This window comes from Oryzias latipes, chromosome 24 (genome assembly GCF_002234675.1).
Source record: "Oryzias latipes chromosome 24, ASM223467v1".
In the NCBI taxonomy this organism is placed as follows: domain Eukaryota; kingdom Metazoa; phylum Chordata; class Actinopteri; order Beloniformes; family Adrianichthyidae; genus Oryzias; species Oryzias latipes.
Window position 1 is genome coordinate 18,652,834 of NC_019882.2, and position 23,940 is coordinate 18,676,773.

Here is a 23,940-nt window from a genome sequence, read left to right on the forward strand (position 1 = left end):
GTTTTAGCAGACAAGGTTAGTCATAAAGGAATTGCTCTACACTACATTATTTACACAAAAGAAAAGGTCCTTTTTCGCCAGAAGTCATTTAGTGAAAATAGAAGTTTTGTGATTGCAATATGATGAAAACAAGTGTGTGTTAAATTAAAAAATATAGCAACTTTATGACTTAGATCTATAGAACCTGTTTGGTAAAATTATCCAACCTTACAGCAGAATATTTTGCTACAAAAAATATGATATTGTCACTTTTTACTATTTAAAGTAAAGAAAATTAGGGTTTTTAAAAAACTGTTAAGCAATACAACTTTTTCATTTCAAGTTCTTCACAATCAAAAATCTGTACCCTTCATTAATGTCAGAGTCGGTGATGTTGTCCCTCTGACTCTGCAGCAGCATGGAGCAGATGTTGTACTGGTTTTCCAGCAGCAGGAAGGAGTCCAGACTGCAGCAGAGCACATTAAGTAGTCTGCAGAAAAGCACAAACATAAACAAAGACATTAACATGGAGGGACTGGCAGCCAGAGGAGCTGGAACAACACAGCAGCACGTACAAACAACAACTTAGTTTATAATATTGAAAGCAGGCAGCCATAGACTCCATTTGGAATTTTGCTAAAGCTTTTTTCTCCTGGCCATCTGGATCCCCTTGTTCCAGCTAAAACAAGATTTCTCTGACTATTGTCATTTTTGTTAGGCGCTGCAGTATGCACTGATTGATGACACCACAATGCAGCACAAACAAACTTGTTTAAAGAATCCTATGGTTTATGATTTTGACCTGATGAACAATATTAAAACACTACTGTTAATTAGTTCATACAAAGAACATTTTTAGATTTGAAAAAAAACACATTTTTGTGCAATGAAGGAATTTTATTTAATTTTTTTTAACTTGTCCTGTCCAACAGCTGGGCAGGCAGATGAGAACTGAGGGCCTCTTGTGTTGGACATATTTCACTTTAACAATAAGGGTTATTAATCTTCATACAAACCAAAGGTATGTCTGAATAAACCCCTTTTGTAACTGAGGCCGAACTTTATTAATTTCAATCATGTGTGGTTGAAATTAACAACACCAAAATCTTTGGTGTTGGACCGGACGGAAAAGGAAAGAAGGCAAGAAGAGAGAGGGATGTTAGAGAGAGGGGGGGGTAAGATGGTGATAATAGGAGGGGAGGGGGGATAAGACAATGAAGCAGCATAAAGCAACAAGTTTACTGGTTGTTTATCATTATGGTAAGGCTCAAATGTAGTACAAAAAGGGCGGGGCCTGTCCACACACACACTCAAATGTTATCACCACACCTTGCTAGCTGCAAAAATGTCCACATGTCAACATGTACACAAAACAGATAGTGTTCACACACGCATACCTATGCCTTAAAACCAACTAGTGTGAAATATTTGAATGAAAAAAAAAATTTCATTCATTCTATCACGCAAACTATTAGTGCAAAGGTGAGCTAACACCTGTGCTCAGGTGAGTGTTTATGTTCTTCTAAAATGGATGGTGGAATGTGTAAAGAAGGAAGGAGAGTGCCCAGCCACCCCCACACCCAGACCCCCGCCACAGCAGCAGCGGCAGCCGGAACCCCCCCAACGCCACACGGGAGCAGGCAGGGAACAACCGCCCCCGGGCGACCAAATCCGCCACCCAGGCCAGGGCCAGCAGGACCGCCGCGAGGCCCCAGAGCCAGAGAGCAGGGAGGCATGGGGGGAAAGAGAGCGCCGCCCCAGCCCAACCAGGAGAGCAGCCCCCCGCCGCGCCGGGAGAGCCCAACGCAGGGCCCCACCGTAGAAGGACGCCCACAAGCCCAGGCGAGCACCCCATCACCACCCAGGAGTTCCAGGCATCCCCCCGCCCCAACCCCAGGTATGAGCCAGGACCCCTCAAGGGAGACCCGCCCCGCACTCCAGGCAGCCACCCACCCGCCCACAGTTGGTCCAGGGAGGAGCAAGGCAGGGGCCCGCCGCCCCCGCCCAGGAGGGGGGCACCCCGGGGAAAAAGGGGCCCCACAAGGGGTGTTGTAAACATGGCCCGACCAGGCTCGGCCACAGTTGGAAATTTGGCGGGGCCCAGCGCTCAGGGGCAAGGACCAGAACGGCCGCCGTTGCCAAGGGCCCAGTGCCCCCCACCAGGGAAGGGGTAGGGGACAGATGGTCCTAGGTCCCATCTTCCTTGCAAAATGTGTGTGCGTGTATGTGTGTTTGAGAGGGTGTGTGTGTGCATGTGTGTGTGTTTATGTTGGGATGTATATATTGAGGGGGGAGGGGTGTGTGTACTAAGGGCGGTGCAGTTAAAATTGGCGGGTAGGGCACTAAGGGGACATCTCCTGATTACTCACAGTGATGTCCCCTCACCCTCCCCTCAAAGGGGCCCTAAATGTCTAAGGTGCGGTTAAAATTGGCGGGTAGGGTGCCAGGAGGACATCTGCTGCTTGCTGGCAGTGATGTCCAAGCACCCCCCCTACCAAGGGCCCTACAGGTCTAAGGTGCAAATAAAACCGAAAGAGGGGGGGGCCCACTCCATACGGCAACCATAGGAGGGGGGCCACTGCCAACCAAGGCGTGTCGCAGGCTAAACCCCCCACCCCCTCACCCTAATATGAGGTTATATGAGGAAGGGGGTAAGTTGGGGACAGCTGGTAGACTAGAAGGAATTTTAAAAGGCAAGACTTATCAGAATAAAAGGAATGCAGCAATAAACATATTTATTTAAAGTTTTCTATCTTTTTTACTTAATGACAAAAATCTATCATCAAAAACAATGGAAATTTATTTTATCTATTTAACAGTTAAATATTTGTTAAACCAAAGAATTTTTTTCAAATGTTTGATTTACTTAACAAAAACATTTTTATTTTTTTTTTACAAAACAAGTTAGCATAAGAAGTCAAACAATCATGGTCACAGATATTCAAGGGACACACTGCTGAGAGATCGCTACCTGTTTGTTTATCACAAGACGAGCAGGTTTATTTTTCTGCGAGAACAACTTAATTTGTTATTTGGAGAAATTGGTCCCTTGTTTTCCTTAAGATAACATATAGAAACCCACCATCACAAGCCGTGTCTCTCAATTACTGCCTGTCGGGGTGAATCAGAACTCTGTGTGAGTTCTTACAAAAGCATGAACCCTTCAGCTGAGGTGGGATTTGATGGTAACTGACAATCAGAGATAACAAGCAACAGGAGACTGATCTAGAATTCTAATTTACGATAGAAAATGAAAAGAGAAAATCTATATAGCAGCATGGCAAACAAATGCTCTCAAACGCTGAGTATCTCAAAGCCGTAAGCCCAAACCTTAAGGAGCTACTAAAGAGAAAAGTCTCACTGCTAATTGTTATTTAGTAAGAAGATGAGGGCACTTATCAATGTATGAAAATCAGTTCTGAACATCTACGCTGACATAATCAATAAAGAAATAGTGCAGGAGGTATCATCTGTAAAGATAAGATAGTGGTCATTGATAATTACCCAATTTCTTGTTAAATTTGTTGGGTGATCACAGAAAATTCCAAAGACATGGTAAAGCTGTGCTGTGTAGAGAGACTGGCAGGAAAGATCTGGAGTTTGGTCCTTTAGAGATTGTGATGACAGTGTTTAACACACTAACGTCTTTAACAAAAGACGAATTGTGTGTCATCAGCATAGAAACGTTAAATGGTAAATGGCATGTACTTATAAAGCATTTTTCCGGAACTGTGTCAAAGATACAAACATAGACTTATTCCTCATTTCAGGTGCCCTTTAAGCTTTTACTTACATGAACTGGGTATTTTATGTTCATTTGTCTGCCAATATGCATTTTCATGTATTTAAGAGTTTGTATGTATATTTTATATTTATTTTATTGTGTTTGAAATGTGCTGCTACTACAACTTAATTTACTTTGTCAAAAAAATCTCATGTAATCTTTGTCAAAAGGCTAAATAGCATATTTATAAACTTGGACTCTATGGCAGAATCTGAATTCTTCCCTACCCCTTCGGGTTTTCCTTATCCCTCTAAGGGTAATGGCATTTAGAGGGGTAGGGTCGTCTGAAATAGTTTTTTTTAGCCCTCGCGGCGGAGGGCTCAGCATGCCTCCGCTGGTGTTATGTGGTGTTACGAGGTGTTACGTAGGTGTACACGTTGCACTGTGCCGCGGAGGACAAGTGGTTTTCTTCATGCGGTTGTGGTCTGAAGCACAGAAGTTATTCATTTTCTACCGTTTTATCCCTTTCGGGGTCGCGGGACTGCCGGAGCCTATCCCGGACACTTGTGGGCGAAGGCAGGGTACACCCTGGACAGGTCGCCAGTCTGTCGTAGGGCCACAATCACACACCCATTCACACTTACACCTAGGGACAATTTAGAGTTGCCAATTGACCATGAAACATGTTTTTAGACAGTGACAGTGAGTTGGACAGCACATAAGATTACATCTAAATATAATATAAGTATAACTTTTTAAAGTTATTAAATTAATGTTACTTATGTATTTTCGGGGGCTGGCAGCTCAGCGCTAACGTAGCTGACCTGCAACTATTGATGATGTCATAAAGTGGGAGTAACATCCAAATTTATCGACACACTTTTTTCATAACTCTCCGCTTGGAGGACTAAATGTAAGGGTAGGGAGAAGCCGTAGGGATAAGGAAAGAATTCAAATTCAGCCTAATCCACAAGTTTGGTGTAGCTCTGGCTTATTTCTCTGAATCACACATTGTTCTGCGCTACAGTTTTTGGTCTTCATTAAACTCTTTCATGCAACCTCCAGCCGATGCCTGCTTTGAAAGAGTTTGTGAGTTTTGCATGAGGAGACCAGCCACGTTTTTTTTAAAATATAATTGTTGTCTTCCTCCGGTTTTAGTTGCAATTTGTTCACTGTCAGAGTAATAGTAGTGATGTGGCACATTTTCAACATGGTTTTATACTCCTATGATGAAGTTGTGTGTATTTGACTGTTTTCTTACATGTTTCTTTTAATACATTTTTAAAAAGCTATACAATAAAAATCACTTCTACAACTTCAGTGTATGGTAATGTATTTGGGTTTAGCAAGTTCACTAGACATCAGTGTGTCAGTGTTCTGTGTCAAGAAGCAAACAATTTGGAAAAACTGTCCTTTTTGGAGTAATTTTAGGATTAACAAATCATTAGGGAATAGATGTAACCTGTAACTACAGCTGTAGGAAGGACTCACTAAATTAGAGGTTTTTAGCAGTATTAAAAATTTTAATTGTTTTAATTTATTCAGAAATGCTCTAAATAAAGTTAAAGAAACTGAGGGACAATAATCAAGAATGATTGAAGAGTCAACTGGCCATGTGAAATTGAATTATTTCATTTCCGTAACACTTTATGCCCCTGGTAATTTCACTTGATGCGTTGGTGCCATTTATGCTGAGCAAAACGAATCATCTAAGTTAATGTTGAATGACACACATGCGTTAAAGTGCCCTGTTTTGACAGAAAATTACTTCCTTGATGATGTGTCCACATGCATCACAGACCTCATGTATAAACCAATTATGGCAAACCAGGAGAGCAATGCGCCCAGCGGCATGACTGATGATGGTGTACCGCATTGATTAGTCATGCTGTCTGTCAGATGCAAATGGTCATCTCTTTATATGGGCCTCTTGGCAAGCTTGTGTGATTAGGAGTCAAAATGAGACATAAAATGTTTTAGATGTCTTAGTTTATGCCATGACATAAATGAATGAATTCTCTGCATCTGTTTTTTTTTTTGCAATTCACTGATTAGCGATACTTACAGTTTTATTCATGAGTAGAAATGAGAAAAACAATTTTAAGGAGGCTAAAATAAAGAATCAAAGATGGCTTACCATGACAGCTGAAGAAATTTAAAGGGTCTTGCAAAATCCTCTTATTGAGCTTTTTAGTGTTTTATAATATTACTCACAAAAAACAATTTTGGTATTTTGATCTATTCATTCATTTCTGAGTATTCCTCTTTAACCTGTGCTCTGAGCACCAGCCCCTCCATGTCTACGAAAACAAGCGGGTCACATTGTGATGTAGACCAGTGGAACAGCACCTTATCTAGGCTAACACAAACACCCACTTTCTCCAGTGATCGGCAAAAACTCTCTAATTTAATATGGACAATATGCACATCCATCTTTGCACAAGTTTGGATGTTGTTTGTTTTCGTTGGAGAAAGGCAGACACGCTGCTGAGGCCGATTCTAGGTTGATGTCATGAAATGGGCGGCACCCACAAGGAGAGAAAGGCGGGACCTCAGAGATTGAGTCGTCTTATTTCTGGGTATGAAAATGAACTGTAATAATAACTCAGTTTGTTAAAAAAAATTGTTCTTTAGTGTGGCAGAGGTAGTATATTATCTAAATGGATCCAGTTTACTCTGAAAGGCTTAAGAAAAGCATGATATAAGCCCTTTAACCAAAAGACCTATGGGCTGAGGTATTTCATCCATTGACTGTATATGGACCATGAGACCCCTCCTCCCTTGTGCTCCAAACAGGAAGTACCACTGGTTCCAAGAAGCAAAAATCCCATAGACTTTTATAGAGAAATAAAAAGCTATGACTCAGTCATTTTATTGGTCAGAATAAACATTCTTGCTCAGATTAAACATGTTTTGATCATCCTCATTTATTTCTTTTGTAAGTTATTTAAGTTATAAACTGACCAATCATACCCCTTAATAAAGCTAGGTAATGCGTCAAACATTTCTCTGAAAGATTCTCCCTAGTCTGCTTTCAAGTGGTAGCGGTGTGGGCTTCCAACAAGCTCACTCCTGACTGACGTGAGCAGCTGCCATAGAAACACTCAGATCAGATCAGACCGACTCCTACCAATCACTGTTTATTTATTTATATTTTTTTTAACTTGTCCTGTCCAACAGCTGGGCAGTCAGATGAGAGCTGAGGGCCTCTTGGGTTGGACATATTTTACTTTAACAAGAGGGGTTATTAATCTTCAGACAAACCAAAGGTATGTCTGAATAAACTCCTTTTGTAATCGAGGCCAAACTTTATTCATTTTAATCATATTTGAAAATCTTTTGTGTTGGACCGGACGGAAAAGGAAAGGAGGGAAGAAGAGAGAGGGACGTTAGAGAGAGGGGGGGTAGGGGGTGATAATAGGAGGGGAAGGGGGATAAGACCATGAAGCAGCAGGCTAAGCCCCCCACCCCCTCACCCTATTATGAGGTTATATGAGGAAGGGGGTAAGTTGGGGACAGATGATAGACTGTCCCCCAGTGGTCAAACAGCCCCGCCCCCGCCCCCCCCAGCAAGGGGGCCAGGCCCACCCCGCCCCGGGGCCCCACCCCCGGAGGCGCAGACACCCCAGGCCCAGCACCACCACCCCACACAGAGAGAGGGGAGCCAGAAAGCGCCGGCCCCCCCCGGAGCAAGCCCAGGCCCCCACCCCCAAACGCCGGCCCTAGAAGAGCTCTGGTCAGGCCTCGACGGGACCGAGGCAGCCAACCGGCCGGGGAAACCGCCGATGGCCTCAGCGGAGACCCCGACCCGTCAACCCCCCCTGCCCCGTACCAATAGTGCCCCCCCCCTCCCCCAGAATGCCCCCCCACAGGACAGGGCCGACAAGACCCCCACCCCACCCCACGCCCAGACCCCGCAGCCGAAGCGGATGACACCCAGAGCGACCGGGGGCCCCAAGAGGGTTGTCCCGTCCCGCCCCAGAGCCAGGGAAGGGCCGATCCCAGCCCCAGGTGTAGACGGGAAGCCCATCCAGCGCCGCTGGGCCCCCCCCCCGAGCAGCGCCCCCCGCCAACCCCCCCCAGCACAGGCAAAGGGACCACCCCCCCAAGCCAAGCCAGACCACCACCCCACCCCCCCACCACGCACCCCCACACCCAAGCCCAGAGGACCACGCAGCGCCCCAGGCCGCCCCACCCAGGCGCCGGACCCGACCCCCCGACCAACGGAGCCCCCACCACCCCCGGCCAGGCACCGGAGGCCCCGACCCCCACCCCGGCCCACGGCAGAAGGGCAAGGAGCAGCGACGACCATGCCCCCCCCACCCTCTAAGTCACGGAGTTAGCTATGGGAGACCAGAGAGACCGAATTCTTTTTTCAGCCCAAAGTTACTTGAACTTTGGGCTGACATTTTTTCCAAGCTGATATGATCAAGCAGCAGATTTCTGTGTTGACTTATATTTATATTTTTTTTGCTTTTCCAATTTATTAAAATAGTTTTTTTAGCAATGCAAAGAGTTATGAAAATGATAGAGCCTAATCCTCCTTCTACATCGATGGCACTCATGTCACCAAGCACACAAAGTGACGGTGAAGCTGTGATTGAAACCTTAAGCCAGACTGATAGATCGGCACATACCTGCTGCCAGAGAGCCTGGACAGGCGTGCAGAACCATAGTGCATGCATGTAATTGTCGGGTAGATTACTGTCACAGTGCTGACAAATGTCTGAGTTACTGAGACCCATCTTGAACATCCTCTGTCCAGTGTAGTACCGTATTTTCCGGACTATAAGTCGCCCTTTTTTTCATAGTTTGGCAAGGGGTGCGACTTATACTCCGCAGCGACTTATATTAGAAATAAATTGAAATAAATACATTGTTAACTCTCCTGTTATGTTCATTTGTGAGGAACAGAGATGATGTTCCTGGGTCAATTTGATGTATGAGGTATGTTAAGTGACTCAGAGAATCAGCAAACTTTTTTTTACAGTAAGATCTTGAAGGCTAACAACATAATATTCTATTTTCCAATGATTTCATAGATTCAGAAATGCAATAAAAATGACAACTGTTTCTACAAAAACAGGATGAAAACAGAGTATTAGTTGGCCAATAATGCTTCATTAAAGAATAAATAAATAAGTTTGAGAAAAAATTCCTGTGAAATTATTAGATAAACAGTCTGCTATGATTGTGTCATATAAGGTTGTGAAAGTTAAAATGCGACTTATAGTCCAGTGCGACTTATCTGTGTTTTTTTCTACTTTATAATGCATTTTTGGGCTGGTGCGACTTATACTCCGGTGCGACTTATAGTCCGGAAAATACGGTAAATTCTGTGAAGAGTTTTGAAATGGATTAGCTGCAGATTTGGACTTTTTGTCATTTTAAAGGTGTTTAGACAAAGTTCTGACCAAAAACTTTCATCTGTGCTGATGCTCAAATCCGCATCCCATTTTGTTGTCGGAAGTGAAATATTGTTATCTAAATTACATAAAAGTTTGTATATTTTGGAGAGGGTTTTATTCATTGAGAAATTGATCAGAGTGGTAACTACATCTGGTAGCTTTAAATCGTTGTCTCTGTATTTAAACTTTTTAGTAATAATTGATTTAAGTTGCTGATATTCCAAGAAGTTATATATTCCATGTTTGTCTTGAAGTTCCTGGGGAGTTATGAATCTTCTATCAATAATTAGTAAAAGTACGGTTGGAGGTAGAGCGTTTAGCCACCAAGCCCCTGTCTTATGGAATAAACTCCCAGCTCATATAAGAGAGGCCGACTCAGTTTCTACATTCAAAGCTAGACTGAAAACATTCCTCTTTGGACAGGCTTATTGTCAGACTACTTAGTATTCAGAGATTATTTAACTTAATGTTAGTTTGTTTAAATTAAACTTAATAATAACTATTTCTTTTAAAAGGCTGCTAGAAGTTGAAGCTGGGGTAACTATGGTACACTGGGGTTCTGTCCTCTTTCCTTTTTTACTTCTACCCTTCCTCTCCTCTATTCTTGATCATAATTTATCATTTAGTTCTCCATGCCTCTGTTTGGTGCAGTGCGATTCATGTATTGTCCCTCTTTTCCTCTCCCCTCCTGGGGAGTGGGAGTGCTTCCAGACTCCAGTTGGCTCATCCGTGCTCCAGTTCCTGACCGTTTACTTCGCCTTTGCTCCTGCTCCTACACCTGGCTGTGGATCCTGCCTCTGGCTCATCTCTGGCTCGTCTCTGCTCTGTACCTGACCGAGTACCTCGTCTCTGCTCCTGCTCCTACACCTGGCTGTGGTTCCTGTCTCCGGCTCGACTCGCGCCTTTGACTGTCCCGATAACCACGGCTGGATGAAGCTCGTCTGCTGGACTTTTATATATGTAGTTGTAGATTTAGATAAGTTAATTCTTCTCTAAGATTTCTGGTAAATCGCCTGTCCGTCCTGGGGGAGGATCCCTCCTTCATGTGGGCACCCCTGAGGTTTCTTCGTTTTTTCCGCAATCCGGTTTTTTTGGGAGTTTTTCCTTACCGCGAAGGGGGGTCTAAGGGCAGGGATGCCAGTATAGCTTAGTCAGTTTGTTAGTTCATTTTAGTATTTTCCTATTGAACTCTTTGTATTCGTGATCCTTTTGATTTCATGTTTTACTTCGAAGCCCATCGAGACGACTGTTGTTGTGATTTTGGGCTATACAAATAAAATTGAATTGAATTGAATTGAATAATTATGTGCTCTAGTTGTTTTATGCCCCCTGCTTGCCAAGCTGGGAAGTGGATAATTTTTTTGTTTATGAGGATGTCTGGGTTGTTCCAGATGGGTGTCATTTTGCACGGTTGAATTGATGATTTTGATATTTTGAGAAATTCCCACCAGGCTGTTAAAGTGGCATTTATATTAATACTTTTGAAACAATCCTGTTTTTTAACTATTTGACTAATAAATGGAAGATCTGACAGGTTGATCTTTCCACATAACGCCTGTTCCAAGTCTAACCATGAGTTGGTTTCTGGATTATTTTTTAACCATTTTAAGATGTATTGTAATCTATTTGCAAGAAAGTAATTGTGGAAGTTAGGTAATTCTAATCCTCCACAGCTTTTTGCAGATTTTAAAGTTTTTAGACTAATTCTTGCAGGTTTATTGTTCCATAGAAAGCTTGATATGGATGAGTCTAATGTTTTGAACCATTTTAATGGCGGTTGTGTGGGAATCATTGAGAAGAGATAATTAACTTTGGGTAAGATTTTCATTTTAACCGTGGCTACCTTGCCCATAAGGGACAAAGACAGGTTGGTCCAGCGTGTTAGATCGTCCTGTATGTTTTTCAGTAATGGGGTGTAGTTTAGCTGCACCAGTTCTGATATTTTGGGGGAAAAATAAATACCTAGATATTTTATATTGCCTGATTTAACTGGTATTGTGAGTCCTTGCTCCGCATTACTGTTCAGAGGTAATAAAACAGATTTATTCCAATTAATGGAATAGTCTGATATAGAAGAGAATTCATTAATGATTGTTGCCGTTTCATTTACAGAATGTATATTACTTAAAAACAGTAATATGTCATCTGCATAGAGACTAATTTTATGATGGCTGTGTTTGGTTTTAATTCCTTTAATACTCTCATTCTGTCTTATTGCTGCAGCTAGAGGCTCGATAAATATTGCAAAAAGAGAGGGGGAGAGTGGGCAACCCTGTCTAGTTCCTCTTCCAAGAAAAAACCTGTTGGAAGTCTGTTTATTAGTTCTAACTGATGCATTGGGGTTGTGATATAATATTTTGATCCAATTGATTAATGATTCTCCAAACCCAAACTTATGGAGGGCAGCAATGAGGAACTTCCAATTTACTCTATCAAAGGCTTTTTCAGCATCCAGTGATAGTATAGTCATTTCCTGGTTTTTGATGGTGGCAAAGTCTATTATTTTAACGAGTCTGCGGACATTATCATCCGAGTGTCTGCCTTTGATGAATCCAGTTTGATCAAAGTCAATTATGTGAGGAGTGACTTTTTCTATTCTCTGTGCTAGTGCTTTGCAGATAATTTTTACATCTGCATTAATTAAAGAAATGGGGCGATAGCTTGAAGGACTCGTGGGGTCTTTATCTGGTTTTAGAAGAAGGATAATGTTGGCAGAGTTCATGTTAGGTGGTAGAGATTGGCTTTCATTGATAAATTTTACCGTTTTATAAAACATTGGTGCCAGTTGTTCCCAGAATTCCTTATAAAACTCTGCAGGAAAGCCGTCAGGCCCTGGTGCTTTACCATTAGGCATAAGTAACAGAGCTTCATGAAGCTCAGACAACGAGAGCGGAGAGTCTAAATTTGTGATTTGATCTTCGTTTAACTTGGGCAGGTTTATATTGTTGAGAAATGAGTTGATGCTTTGTTCTGATGGATTGATCTGTGGAGTGTATAAGTTTTGATAAAAGTCTTTAAACGCATTATTAATTTTTACCGGGTCTTGGGTGACATTCCCTGTTTGGTCCATAATCGAAGTGATTGTTGATTTTTCTTTATTAATTTTAAGCTGATTAGCTAGAAATTTGCCAGATTTATTTGAGTTTTCATATCTTTCCAGTCGAAGCCTTTGTATCTGGAATTGTGTTTGTTTATTGATGATGTCATTTAACTGCAGCTTTAAATTTTTCAGGTCCCCCAGTATGTGTTCCTGTGCAGAAGCATTATAAGCAGTATCCAGAGTTTTTATTTTATTTCCTAATTCTAATAAATCTGCTTTCTCCTTGCGTTTTTTATGCGTTGAATAAGAGATGATTTTCCCTCTCATGACTTCTCACAATCACTGTTTATTGATACCGTCTGATTCCAACAAGGTGGCTTATATATTGCAAAGAAAATCACAACTAATTTGACTTAATTTTGTTGGAGCCATAAGTAGGCCATATTCCAAGGGTAACGTCACACTCACTGGTTGTATCTGATGGAACTTGTTGGAGTCCAGAAAAGTGGAGACTTATGTTTGAACAATCATTTTTGTGGTGTTGCTGTGAGGAAAGTGGTGAGAAAATGTTTGTTCTATTTTTGAAAAGAGTTCAAAATAATGAACATGAAAACAATCACTTAGGTGCTTCAATTTAAGGTGAGTGGAGTGTGAAAACGAAATCAGGTGGTTTGCCCTTCTCTGGGTGAGTGGAGTGCTCCTGTGCCAAATGGAAGAGTTTAACTATCTAGAGGTCTTGTTCACGAGTGAGGGAACATAAGAACATGAGGAGAAAACTCAATCTACAAGTTGATCTTCGTTCCAATTCTCACCTTTAGGCATGAGCTCTGGGTCATGACTGAAGGAATGAGGTCCCAGATACAAGCTGCCCCTATCTCTAGGGGAACACCTGTTCCCCTAGAGATGGGGGGAGGAGTTTGGTCACCCAAGGGAGCTCAGAATAGAACCACTGCTCCTCAATATCACGAGGAGCCAGCAGAGGTAGCTCAGGGGTTAGGGTAAATTCTGTTCCGGATCCCTCCTGGACACTTCCCCTGGTGGTGTTCTGGGCTTAAAAATCACTGAGTGGAAACCTTGGACACACTGAAGAGATTCTGTCTGCCTGGGAATTCCTCTGGATTTCTGTGGAGAAACTCCGCAGAGAGGAATGTCTGGAAGTCTTTGCTTCGACTGCTACCCGGTTCAGCAGAGTGGAGGAAAATGGATTGATGGATGGATCAGAACGTTTGAGTCTCTTTAAAACGTATTTCTTGACCTGAACTTCCCTCATTTGTTAACTGTTTTGATTAAGTTTTCTTTTGGGGCGGAAGGCACACAACTGTAAATACAATCAATTCTGACTTTATAAAACTTCAACGGAAGGTAGAGAAAAGAAATATACATTTGCTAAAAACTAAAAAGGAAAAAATAGCTCAAACACAGACCAAATAATGGATCTGAAATTCAAACATGAGCAATAAGACATGGACTCCATGGAGAAAAACAGACATTCTGAGTGAAAACAAACACACTATTCAACAAAAGAACAACCTAGAGCTGTAATCTATTATTCATTATCTGGCATACTTGATGTATGAACACCTGAGCACATTATAAGGCTAGATCCCTCACTCCCTCGTCTGCCAGGGTCACATAATAACATGAGCTTGTAATACGTCTGTGTTGGCCCTCGGGTGAAGCAGTTTCTGTGTCTCATTTAAAAACCAGCGCCGGAGCAAGACTCATAAAAATCTCTCGCCTCAAACCATCCCAAAGAATGTTGCTAAAGAAAATCACACAATTAGAAAAGTTACAGATTATGCAGCAATGTGTTCTTAAGAGGACATTGTTACCTAAAAGAATACAGAGATTTCTAAACGCTGTGCCAAAAAGTCTGAATAGTGTTTAATTTCTGTGTCCATTCACATTAATAACGTTTGGTTGGTAAAGTTAAAAGAAGTCAGTTAAATTTAAGAAAAAAAGACACTTTTTCAAAGAGATGGAATCGATTTTTGGATCATAAAGCACACATAAATTCCTTTAATTTTCTAAAAAAAAGTGACAGTGCTCTTTAAGGGCGAAATCTGGTTGTGTTTACTGACTTGGAACTGACTTTCTATGGACATGACACTCAAAATCTGTCCAAATGTTTTACTATGACTGTGGGAGACTACAAAGCTGCACTGCTTGATGGATTGTTGGAGCATTGTGGGTACTGTAGTCAAGAGTCTGTTGGAGTGATGATTGCCGTGCTTCAACATTTTCAACATAATGAAGAAAAATATTGTCTTGTATTTTATGTGTTATAAAGTTTGACTAACTGTATTTTCCGCAGTTTATCAAATCAAATCAAATCAAATCAAACTTTATTTATAAAATAGCGCTTCTCATGCATTTTGTGCAGCTCGAAGCGCTTTAACATTAAAAACAGAAAACACACAATATTACAGTAAAAACCCAACCCACCCTTCCCACTCCTCTCCATTAAAACATATGACCCATGGCCCCCACGTACAAAGAATGATGACTATGTCGCTTAAATAAATAAATAAATAAATAAGCAAACAAACAAACAAGTTTGGCTCGGCTCTGCTGTGAGGAAACAGTATTTGGGAATCTCTTCATACCAGGAGCCAGGCTGGCCATGGGAGCATCGCTACAGCGCCCACCCAGACTGGGACAACACTGGGGTCCACTTCACAGCCGTGAAGCTGCAAAGTTAAACTCCAGCTGTCCCAGCAAGGGCGACAACTGCAGCAACAACCACCGACCAAGCCGGCAAGCCCTGGAGGAAAAGATCCTCACAAGAAACACTGGGGCTAAAATCATGATAAGATACTAAAATTAAAGACATAATATGCATAGAGAAACATAAAATTGAGAATAAGATGCATAAAATGAAATTAAATACCTAAAATAGCCTAGTCTAAAACTAATAGAATAAATTAGCACTTAAAATCAACTAAAAGCTAAATTAAAAAGGTGGGTCTTGAGCCTCTTCTTAAAAACCTCAACAGTCTCTGCGGCCCTGAGGTTCTCCGGCAGGCTGTTCCACAGGCGAGAACCGTAATGGCAGAAAGAAGCCTCACCATACGTTTTGGTCCTCACCTTGGGAACAACTAAGAGGCCAGCACAGGAGGACCTCAAGGTCCGCGAGGGCTCATATTTTAAAATAATATCATTTAAATAAGAAGGCCCAAGACCATTAAAACATTTATAAACCATTAAAAGAACTTTAAAATCAATCCTGAAACGCACAGGGAGCCAATGCAGCGACTTTAAAACCGGTGTAATGTGTTCCCGCCCTTTGGTCCTCGTCAGAACTCGTGCCGCTGAGTTCTGTAGAAGTTGTAAGTTTAAAAGAGACTTTTTGGGTAAACCAGAGAGCAGGGCATTACAATAATCTAAACGACTGAAAATAAAAGCATGCATTAGCACCGCTGTGCTGCCAAGAGAGAGGAACGGGCGGACTCTGGCAATGTTTTTGAGATGATAGAATCCTGTCTTAACGACATTTTTAATGTGTGGGATAAAATTTAGCTCAGAGTCAAAAAGTACGCCCAGGTTTCTCACACATTGAGAAGGTTTAAAATTATGAAGATGGGGTAAAATCATCTCTCTCTTGTCTTCAGAACCGATGATTAAAACTTCAGTTTTTTCCTGGTTGAGCTGTAAGAAGTTTTCTGCCATCCATGACATTATATCTAAAATACAGTTTAAAAGAGTGTTAACAGGTTCAAGGTCATCAGGAGACACGGCGATGTAAAGCTGTGTATCATCATTATAGCTGTGAAAGTCACTCCTGATGACCTCCCCAAGAGGCAACATATATAAGTTAAAAAGTATTGGCCCTAAAATCGATCCTTGGGGAACCCCACAACTTATTTCATGGATTCCTGAAGAGTACGTATCCATACTTACATAAAAGTGTCGATCTGTCAGGTAAGAGTAAATCCACTTAAGAACATTTCCAGAGAGGTCCACTAGACTCCTAAGTCTGTCTAATAAAATCTGGTGATCTACTGTATCAAAAGCGGTACTAAGATCCAGTAGCACCAGAACAGAAAATTTCTGTGAGTCGTTGTTTAATCTAAGATCATTAACGATCTTTAAAAGAGCCGTCTCTGTACTATGGCTTTTCCTAAAACCAGACTGATATTTTTCTAAAATATTTTGAGCATTTAAAAACTCATGCAGTTCAGTAGCGACACTTTTTTCTATAATTTCACTTAAAAATGGTAAGCTGGATACGGGTGTGTAGTTTTCCAGATTTTTTTGGATCTAATGACTCTTCTTCAGAAGGGGCCTCACCACCGCCGTCTTACAGGCAGAGGGGAAGACCCCCGTCTGAAGAGAGCAGTTCACTATATTTAACAGCTCTGACTCAAAGAATCCATAAAAAATTTTAAAAAGTGAAGTGGGAATGGGATCAAAAAGGCAGGTTGTAATGTTTACTTGGGATACAACTCGACCAAGCATCTCTGCATCAACCAGGACAAAACTCCCCAGTGTTTCTTCTGGTAAAATCAATGCTGGAGGTCTGTTAAGATCAGTGTATTGCATGGATGAAATGTTTGATTTTATAGCATTGATTTTACCCATGAAGTGGTCTGCGAAGTCCTCACATGAAGCAATAGATGATGGCATGGAGGACTTGTTGAAGTCTTTGTTTATTACAATATCAATTGTTTTAAAAAGAAATTTGGGGTTGTTTTTATTTTCTGAAATGATTTTTGAAAAATAGGAGGTTCTGGCCCGTTTAACTGAGTTATTGTAGATTTTGAGTTGTTCTTTTAAAATGTCTTTATGATTTATTAATTTCGTCTTCCTGTATCTTCTCTCTGCTCTCCTGCAATTCTGCTTCAGACCCTTAATGTCGTCAGTCTTCCATGGCATTTCCATGGAGCACACCGGTTTATAAGGCGCACCGTCGATGAATAGTCCATTTTCAAACTTATGTCAAATATAAGAACCAAACTATAAGGCGCAAAAGAGAGAAAAAAAGACTCTGAGGTAGTCAGACTTTATTAAATTCAGTCACAGTAACTCTAGAACTTGTTTAAATGGTGTATACTTATATAGCGCTTTTCTACCTTCCTCGGAGGGCCGAAGTGCTTTACAGTCCCATTCATCCAGTCACACATACATTCACGCACTGATGGCGGCTCTGCTGCCGAAGACTGGAGCCAACCTTCCACCAGAGGCAAGGTGGGGTTCAGTGTCTTGCCCAAGGACACTTTGACACATGGGTGGACAAGGTGGGAATCAAACTTGCAATGTTCCGAATCAGAGGTCGATCGCCCTACCACTGCTCCACAGCACCAGGCTACATGTTAGCCATGTTATTGTATTCACATGATCCACTACTTCTGACTTTATTAGTAACACTGTAAAAAAAAATAAAACACACACAGACGCCGCTGCACATTAGCCATGTTAACGTATTTACAATAACACCCAACCTTGGTTAAAATAAATAAAAATAATAAATTTATACTGTATTCATCCCTCAATGGGGAAATTCTTCTCCGCATTTGACCCATCCCCTGGGGGAGCGGTGAGCTGCAGCTGAACTGCGCTCGGGAGGCAGTAGTGTTAAGGGACTTGCCTAAGGACCCCCACTGGGTGATGTTAACTGCTCGCCATTGATATGGTAATTGCCCCCCAGTACCATTGCTTATTCCCCTCCGGGAATCGAACCCTGGATTCCTGCATGGTAGCTTGTCACCTTACCAACCGAGCCACCCAGCCACAGTACAACCAGAGTTAATCCATGTATAAAGTGCTTCACATAATAAGGCACACTGTTGTTGTTTTTTAAAACTGCCTCTTGGCTGCTTTGAGCATCCTTGGTATTGTAGTCATATTGTGTTATGTGATTTTTTTATTTCGCTTAATGCACGTGATAGTCCTTTTGTATGAAAATAGACCATACTTTCCTTGTTCATTGATATTTTACTTTATGATCAGGTGGGTTTTATGGTCCAAAGAATATGATAACATCATGTCTTGTTTGTTTCTTTCATACAAACATTTGACAGGTTATCATATTCTGAACAGTGAAAATGAACCCTAAAGGGGGACCGGCACATCGTTTGGAATTTACTCTTCACACCTCAATAACTTTCTTCAAATGGCTAATTGGACAAACAGGCCCCTTGTGCCTTCATTTTATGTATTAGTGTGGGTCAAACAAATAGAAAATTGTTTTACACGCCTGCCTCTCAATACACCCTTACTTTACCCATGCATGTTGTAGAAGTGTTTGCTATGATCTGACACCAGCAGCATGCCCATAAAAAATGTGCATTATTGTTATTTCGTCTATGGGCTAACTAAGCAGATATATCCTGCAGACCGCCTGTGTGCCCTGTACACGTTTGCCCAATTTTGCCCTGTAGACAATTTTTTTTTTTTTTTTTTTTATACACTGTATTTTATCCCACGAAGGGAAGGGAAATTCTTTCTCCGCATTTGACCCATCCCCTTGGAGAGCGGTGAGCTGCAGCCGAAACCGCGCTTGGGAGGCAGTAGCGTTAAGGGTCTTGCCTAAGGACCCTCACTGGGTGATGTTAACTGCTCGCCATTGATATGGTAATTGCCCCCAGTACCATTGCTCATTCCCCTCCGGGAATTGAACCCTGGTTTCCTGCATGGTAGCTTCCCACCTTACCAACCAAGCTACCCAGCCGCTAATTTGTATCCAACTGTAAGGGTAGTTGTGACAGGCCTGACTAAGACAGGGGTAGGCAATTCCAGGCCATGAGGGCCGGTGTGTCTGCATGATTTCCAGATATTCTTGCCCTACTCACGGCTGATTACCTGGTTCAGGTGTGTACAGCCAATCAGAACATGCCAGAGCAGGCTATGTTGGAAAACATGCAGGAATGTGGCCCTCAGTGCCCTCCTCTGGACTAGAAGGTAATTTCTCTTTATTCCTAGATTTATAGACAGTAAACATTTGTTACTTCTGACCAAGATGGGCCCATTCAAAACTAATCGTCAGTTTCCTTTTGATGGCATTTTTACAAAAATATGTGATGAACTCTTTACCTTACCTGGAAATCTGAGAATAGGTGAGATCTGCCGGCTGTTGGAACGGCCCAAGCAGGATCATTTTAGAACTGTTAAAATAAGTCCCGCCACAACTTATAGGAAATTTTAAACATAACTGATGAGAGCCATAAAAATGCACAATTGATTGGGTTGTCTAGAATCCAAATTAAAATAATTGAGGTACAAAAAATATACTACTTCTAGTTTGTTGACACTGTGGTGAATCCGAATAAACAGAATCAGAAAGCCAACATAGCCGTTAAAGATTCTGGAGCAACATCTCAAGATCAAAAAAGGCTTTAACACTTTAACATTTACTTTTAAAAAGGCACTACTGGCTCTTTACAAAGTGAGTGTAGAAATGACATGAAAAGTTTCAAAGAGATCAAATTGTCTGAGTTCTTTCATCTTTTACACTTGTGAGGATTGATCAGGATACTGGATTTAAAGTGCAGCTACACAAACCCAGTCTGTGATGAAACTGCCTATTAGCATCTTTGCACTCATGACCACAGTCAAGTTCTCCTATTCATTAGTACCAGCTGTTCCTACTATTTTGTACTCCTCTCTTGTTTATGTGCTGCTTTTTTATTATTTTACTCTTTAGAAAGATGCCCTCTGATGATCACCCCTGTTTCCCTCTGGGATCAATACAGTACGAACCATAAACACTGCAGTGGAAGGGCTTCGAGCAAAGGATAATAAATATATTGAATGAGACTGGCCATTGTTGCATCTTGGATGATGAAGTGTTATTCATGAGTCTTCTGGGTTCTAATGTAAGAGTTCACTTTGCTTGAGTGGGTTTGATGGGAATTGCAATCCTCTCAGCTGTGTGGATTATTAATATGTATATAACCAATAAAGCCCCTTGGCAATGCCCTGTCTCATTATCGCCCCTGGCTCTTTCCTCTTGTGACCCATAAGCATGAAAAGCTCATGATTAACCACCACCCCCGACATCCAAGCACACAGTGACATAAAATCAGGAGTGGCCTTTAACAAGGTGGCATGAAGTGGCACCGTTTTCCATGTACATGATGGCTTTTCAAACTGCAAGACTGTCACCTCGGCAAAGCTGCTATCAACACTGTTAGCTTTAGTGGAGTGAGAAATGTGAAGCTTTTCATATTCTTCTTTCCTTCACTGAGTTTGAACATACCTGAAGGAACTTTGTATTGAAGAATGTTTCCTTTAACTTTTTAAGACTTTCAAAGACCAACACATTCTTGAACTACCATGACTCTTTTACTATTTACTCAAATGATGTAATTATACTGGTAAAGAGCCGATGTTCTCTGCAGAATCAGTGTAGGTAGCAGCGGGTTGGACCCCCTCTTGTCTTCAGAACTGCCTTAATCCTTGGTGGCACAGATTCAACAAGGTTCTGGAAACATTCCTCAGAGAGTTTGGTCAATACTGACATGACAGCATCACACAGTTGCTGCAGGTTCGTCGGCTGTACATCCATGATGCCAATCTCCCACTACACCACATCCCAAAGGTTCTCTTTTGGGTTGAGATCTGGTGACTGTGGAGACCATTTGAGTCCAGTGAACTCATTGTCATGTTCTAAAAACCAGCCTGAGATTATTCCAGCTTTATGACATGGCGCCTTATCCTACTGGAAGTAACCATCAGAAGATGGTACACTGTGGTCAGAAAGGGATGGACACGGTCAGCAACAATACTCTGGTAGGCTGCATAGTTGTAACGATGGTCAAAATATCCCCCACACCATTTCATGCTGTGGATGCCAAAGTCTGACACTACCATCTGAATGTGGCAGCAGAAATGGAGACTTATCAGACCAGACAACATTTTTCCAATCTTCTATTATCCAGTTTTGGTGAGACTGTGTGAGTTGTAGCATCGTTTACTTTTCATAGCTGACAGGAGCTGCAGTAAAAACTGCTCATTGTTAACCCAGATCAAAACCAAACAATAAAAGCATTGAGATTGAAAATCTTAATGTAGAAATATGTGTAGATTTTTTTCCTGTAGCTCAACCTCTTTTTTTTATTGTATTTTTGGATAGTTGCCACGGCAACATTTTGTGACAGACACAATTAAAAATCTTGTTCTGTTTTTGTTTTTATTTTTTACATTAACAGTTATATATTTATAGCCTTTTAATCTTCAGAACTCAGCTGTGAATTTAAAACTTTAAAGTCGATTTCAAACTATTTTATGGACAAATTTTATTTGCCAAAGTTACATCTAAAAAATATTAAAATCAGATCTTCCGCCCAGGTTTAAAGTGACTGGTGATTGTAGTGCTGCGTCAAAATGTCATCGTGGTAGGACTTTCTTTGATGATAGTAGAGGGCCAAACGGAGCACATTTAGCTTCCAGCTGAGAGGTTACAGAGAGCAAGTCTGTCAGTTAATCCGTCACTCTGGGCGCTAAACGAACACAGCATCATGTTCTTTTCACTTGGCTCCTGGATGTTAATGGGAGTGGGCTGACTGACAGCCACAGACCGAGTGAGTCAGCAAGACTCCAAGCAGGCTGCAGCTTTTGTGATTGTGAGAGGTGTTTAAAAAAATGCAAAGGAATGCCATGCAGCCAGGAGAGGTTACTGCACACCGCTGGGACACAAGCAGCACTTTAACAATTTTTACTCTAGACTAATGTTGTGTGATACATCTGAAATTATGCAAGTTTAGTCCTAGTTATTAAAAACTGAGACAGAAAATAAAAATTAAGAAATAGAAGCTAAACTCCTTTTTGTTTGGTTCCTTCCTCCACTAATCACACGTACTCAGCTTTCACTCTGATCCACAGAAATCCTTTCATCAGCTATTCAGTGCTGTATCATCCCAGCATATAGAAGCATGTGAGTGGGGTAAAGCCAGAGCTGCGGCCCAGTATGTGTGCAGTCAACAGGTGCTAATCTTTTAATCAGTACTTTGCTGCTGTGGTGAAGTAATATGGAGAAATGAAAGAAAAATCAATCTCACCGCAAACCGAAAGTGTGAGACTGCTCATAGTGGAACAGGGAATGGATCTTCACGTCTGAATTCACAGCAATCAGCCTGTCAATCAAGTCCTGTGGAGCAAAAGGAGAGGCTGTGAACAAAAACATGTAGGATGAAAACAGGGAGGAAGTGTGCGGCGTGTGAGGTGGAAGCTGCGCATCAGCCTCAGAGTAATGGGAGTTTAGTGGAGGGCCCATGTGAAGTTAAACACATGCATAGGTAGCAGCTGACAACCGGACCAAAGAGCAATCCTGCCCTCATGTGGCTGGAAAAACAACTGCAGGGAGTCATGGACCGCATGGAAACACACTCACCGGTATGGAGGTGGGAATTTCTCAAAACAATTGTTCAAAAAACACATCCTATACTCAAAGAATGAGAAGTATGACAGAGATGCATTAACTGATTCTTGGAAGCCCAGATGGGGTCACCTTACAAAAACTGAATTGAAATTTCAATTTCATTGTTCAAGTGGAAAGTGACAATAAAGGCATTCTATTCTATTCTAATGGAAACCAGTATTTTCCAAATGACAGGAGTTTCAGCCATAACTTTGAGAGCAAACGGTTTTACAGGAGACAGATCCAATGTTTGTCTTTTTCGTTTTTCCAGCTTTCTGCTAGAAGTTAAGTTCTTCAACTTGTGATCTGCCTTTTAAATACCATAAACTTTTACTCTGCCCTACAATGGGTGGGAGGATAGGTCGAGCGATGGGCAGGGGCAGGGGTGGCTTGAGAGAGTTGGGACGGGAAGGAGGTGAGAACCCATCCATCTTCCGCTTATCCAGGACCAGCACTCTAAGCAAAGATGCCCAGACTTCCCTCGCCCCGGCCACTTCCTCCAGCTCCTCTGGAGGGACCCCGAAGTGTTCCCAGGCCAATAGAGAGACGTTGTCTCTCCAGCGTGTCTTGGGTCTTCCCTAGGGTCTCTGCCCAGTGGGACACACCTGAAACACTTCCCCAGGGAGGAGTGCAGGAGGCATTTGAACCAAATATCCAAGCCACTGGCTTAACTGGCTCCTTCTGATGTGGCGGAGCAGCGGCTCTACTCTGAGCTCTCTCTGGGTGATTGAGCTTGTCATCTCTAAGGGTGCACTCAGCCGACCTATGGAGGAAGCTTGTTTCAGCCGCCTGTATTCGAGACCTTTATAGTCATGACCCAGAGATCCTGACCATAAGTGAGTATTGGAACGTAAATCAACAGATAAATTCAGGGCTTTGCTTTCTGGCTCTCTTCATCACAACGGACCAGTACAGCGACCGCATGACTTTGGATGTTGCACCATTCCAACTGATGATCTCACGCTCCGATCTTCTCTCACTCGTGTACAAGACCCAAAGATATGTAAACTCCTTCACCTGGGGCAGGGACACTCCACCCACCTATAGAAGGCAACTTACCTTTCTCTGGTCAAGAATCATGGCCTCAGACTTAGCTGATCCTTATCCCAGCCACTTCACACTCTGTCGTAAACTGGCCCAATCCATACTGGAGGTCATGGCTTGATGAAGCCAACAGGACAACATCATCTGCAATGGGCAGAGAGGAAATCCTGTGGTACCTAAACAAGACCGTTTACAGTCCCTGGCTGTGCCTAGAAATTCCGTCCATAAAGACTGTTAACAGAACCGGTGATAAAGAGCAGTCCTGCTGGAGTCCAACATGCATGGGTAACAGGTCCGACTTACTGCCAACCATGGAAACCAAGCTCCTGCTCCAGTCATACAGAGACCGGACAGCCCTCATTAAGGCTCCCTGGACCACATATGTCCA

At 42.1% G+C, this 23,940-nt stretch overlaps 1 protein-coding gene across 1 annotated transcript; it reads right to left on the minus strand.

The window, feature by feature from the left end:
* Positions 1–312: 312 nt before the first annotated feature.
* Positions 313–22,939, minus strand: LOC111947118 (protein broad-minded-like). Its single transcript, XM_023953310.1, has 4 exons — positions 22,843–22,939; positions 22,482–22,501; positions 22,150–22,238; positions 313–469 (listed from the first exon to the last, which is right to left on the minus strand). The coding sequence occupies exons 1-4, from the start codon at positions 22,937–22,939 to the stop codon at positions 313–315; spliced, it is 363 nt and encodes a 120-aa protein (XP_023809078.1).
* Between the last annotated feature and the right edge of the window lie 1,001 nt (positions 22,940–23,940).